The sequence below is a fragment of the Gekko japonicus genome, unplaced genomic scaffold (assembly GCF_001447785.1).
Source record: "Gekko japonicus isolate JY-2015 unplaced genomic scaffold, Gekko_japonicus_V1.1 scaffold3699, whole genome shotgun sequence".
NCBI lineage: Eukaryota > Metazoa > Chordata > Lepidosauria > Squamata > Gekkonidae > Gekko > Gekko japonicus.
The window spans coordinates 1-2,633 of record NW_015163200.1 but is presented as its reverse complement, the minus strand read 5'-3'; the positions used below and the strand labels follow the sequence as shown (position 1 = coordinate 2,633).

The following is a 2,633-nucleotide window of genomic DNA, read 5'->3' as shown; positions in this document are numbered from 1 at the left end:
GTTCGAAAGCAAGAAATTGCAAGTAGATAAATAGGTACCACTTTGGTGGGAAGGTCACAGCGTTCCGTGCACCTTGGTGTTTAGTCATGCCGGCCACATGACCTCGGAAACGTCTTCGGACAGTGCTGGCTCTTCGGCTTGGAAACTGAGATGAGCACCGCAACCCTAGAGTCGGATTCGACTGGCTTTCGAGCAAGGAAAACCTTTACCTTTACCTTAAAACAAAAGGACACACCCTCCTGTATACAGTTTCTTGTTTTTTTGTTATGAAGTCACAGCTGACTCAGGTGATCACACGGGGTTTTCAAGGCAAGAGACGGACAGAGGTAGTTTGCCATTGCCTGCTTCCGCGTCACGACTCCAAACTTCCTCAGCGGTCTCCCACCCAAGGACTAAACAGGGTCGACTCTGCTTAGCTTCTGAGATCTGACAATATCCGCCTAGCCTGAGCTAGCCAGGTCAGGGAATTGCCTACGGCACACTAGCACATCAGAGAGATGCAAACGGCATAGTCCTTCCCCTCGTTTTCTGCATGCGGAGACTGAAAGGCTTCCTTGAGTCCAAAACCACCCATCGATTTGCCGGGGGGGGCTTTCAGTCAGCCTCCACTAGGATGGGCAACGCTGTCGCTGGTGCATATCTGCATCAGGTGTAAGAAGGGTCAGTCAGTCACTTCCGATGAAGGACGATGACTCATAGCCTTTAGAGGAAGCTGCCTGCCGTGTCTCTACATGAGTCCCTGTTCTCAGCTCACCTCTCAGTCAAGAGGCACAACCAAACCAGCAGGAGTCGCACGGAAAATGAAGCAGGCCTCCGGTTTTAATGCTGGAAATCAACGTGCTCCGACCACCAGCAGTTAGGAGCCTCCTTTAGAAAGAGGAGGAAGGGGAGGGGGGAGGGAAGGAGAGACGGGAGGTCTCCCCACACAATTTGGACCCCGAATAGTCCAATGGCGCTGTTCTCTGCATACGTACATTTTTAGGGGACTACACCACTTCGGGCTGCAAGAAGGAAACCGCGTTTTGACCGCTACTCTTTTTTTTTTTACTCCTTGCAAGTAAGAAACTAATATAGGTAAAGGTTCCCTTACTTGAAAGCCAGTCGGATCCGACTCTAGGGTTGCGGTGCTCATCTCCGTTTCAAAGCCGAAGAGCCAGCGCTGTCCGAAGACGTTTCCGTGGTCATGTGGCTGGCGTGACTAAACACCAAGGCGCACGGAACGCTGTGACCTTCCCACCGAAGTGGTACCTATTTATCTACTTGCAATCTCTTGCTTTCGAACTGCTAGGTTGGCAGGAGCCGGAACTAGAGATGGGAGCTCACTCCGTCATGCGGCGTGCTCGGGTCTCAAACTGCTGAACTGCCGACCTTTAACAGCCTGCAGTTCAGCGTCTTAACCACTTGAGCCACCGCAGCTCCTAAGAAACTAATATAAGACTGGGCTAAAATGTTTTTTTCCTTGTGCACCAGTAGCCTGCTTTGCTGGGCGTTCTTTACGTGCATGAACTTATTAAAAATGACTCCTCCCCCCACCTCCTCATTTGCATAGAGTGGGCAACGGTGGGCTGGGAAATTCCTGGAGATCTGAAGGCGGTGCCTCGGGAAGGCAAGGTCTGAGGAGGGGAGGGGACTCCGCAGGGCATAATGCCACAGCGTCTACTTTCCACGGTAGCCGTTTTTCTCCAGGGAAGCTGACCTGCGTGCTCTGGAAATCAGCTGTCGTCCTGGGAAATCACTGGGCCCTACTAGGGTTGCCAGGTCCGGCGGATGAGCACGTGGGGGGATGGGGGTGCACTTACTAGGAGCAGGGAGGGAATAAGCTGGAAATAAATGCAACGTGCCCACGTCGCCCAGAAATTGACTGGTTGTAATTGACTGGTGCTGGTTTTATACCGAATAAACACTGAATAAATACTGCTTTTAAAAAAAATGCCTTAGGCACATTGGGGGCACTGCTCTGGTTTAACTGCTAGGTTGGCAGGAGCTGGAACTAGAGACAGGAGCTCACTCCGTCTTGCGGCACCCGGGTCTCGAACTGCTGAACTACTGACCTTCCACAGCCTGCAGTTCAGCGTCTTAACCACTTGAGCCACCACAGCTCCTCTTGCCTGTTGGGGGTGTGTGTAATTCTTCCCCGGCGACCAGTGATGTAGAGGAGCACCGGAAACCGGGGGACCCCGCCCCCCGCCCCAGGAGGTCTGGCAATCCTAGGCCCCACTTGGAGGCTGGCAACCCTACGATCAGCTTTAGTCAGGAGTATTATGGGGATAAGGGAGCAAAAGCCACTTGTAGCCATTTTCGGCTATCGCAGATAGCAGTTTCTCGATGTTCACCCGAGCGAAGGTTACCTATAATGGTGAATGTCTTCAAAAGATTTCGTGTTATTTATAGCAAATACACATAAAAAGCCCTCTCCCGTCCTCATGTACTGGTCCCGCATCGCGCTGTACTCCTCTTGACCAGCGGTGTCCAGAATATCCAAGAGACAGGTTTCTCCATCGATGACGACTTGTTTCCTGTATGAATCCTGAAAGAGACAGAATTTTCTTTTAGCTACATGTACGCACCGCAGTTTTAAAAATCTGATGCCAATATTAGAAAGCTGAAGGTAAAGGTAAAAGTTTCCCTTGCTC

At 51.3% G+C, this 2,633-nt stretch overlaps 1 protein-coding gene across 2 annotated transcripts in view; it reads right to left on the bottom strand.

Annotated features, from left to right (window-relative positions):
- KRAS (Kirsten rat sarcoma viral oncogene homolog) overlaps nt 1–2,524 on the bottom strand; it is a 31,257-nt gene extending 28,733 nt beyond the window's left edge. For both annotated transcript variants that reach the window (XM_015407158.1, XM_015407157.1), the window contains exon 1: nt 2,349–2,524. In XM_015407158.1, the coding sequence (XP_015262644.1) occupies nt 2,349–2,440 (92 nt within the window). In that variant the 5' untranslated portion in view covers nt 2,441–2,524. The remainder of the gene's footprint in view (nt 1–2,348) is intronic.
- Between the last annotated feature and the right edge of the window lie 109 nt (nt 2,525–2,633).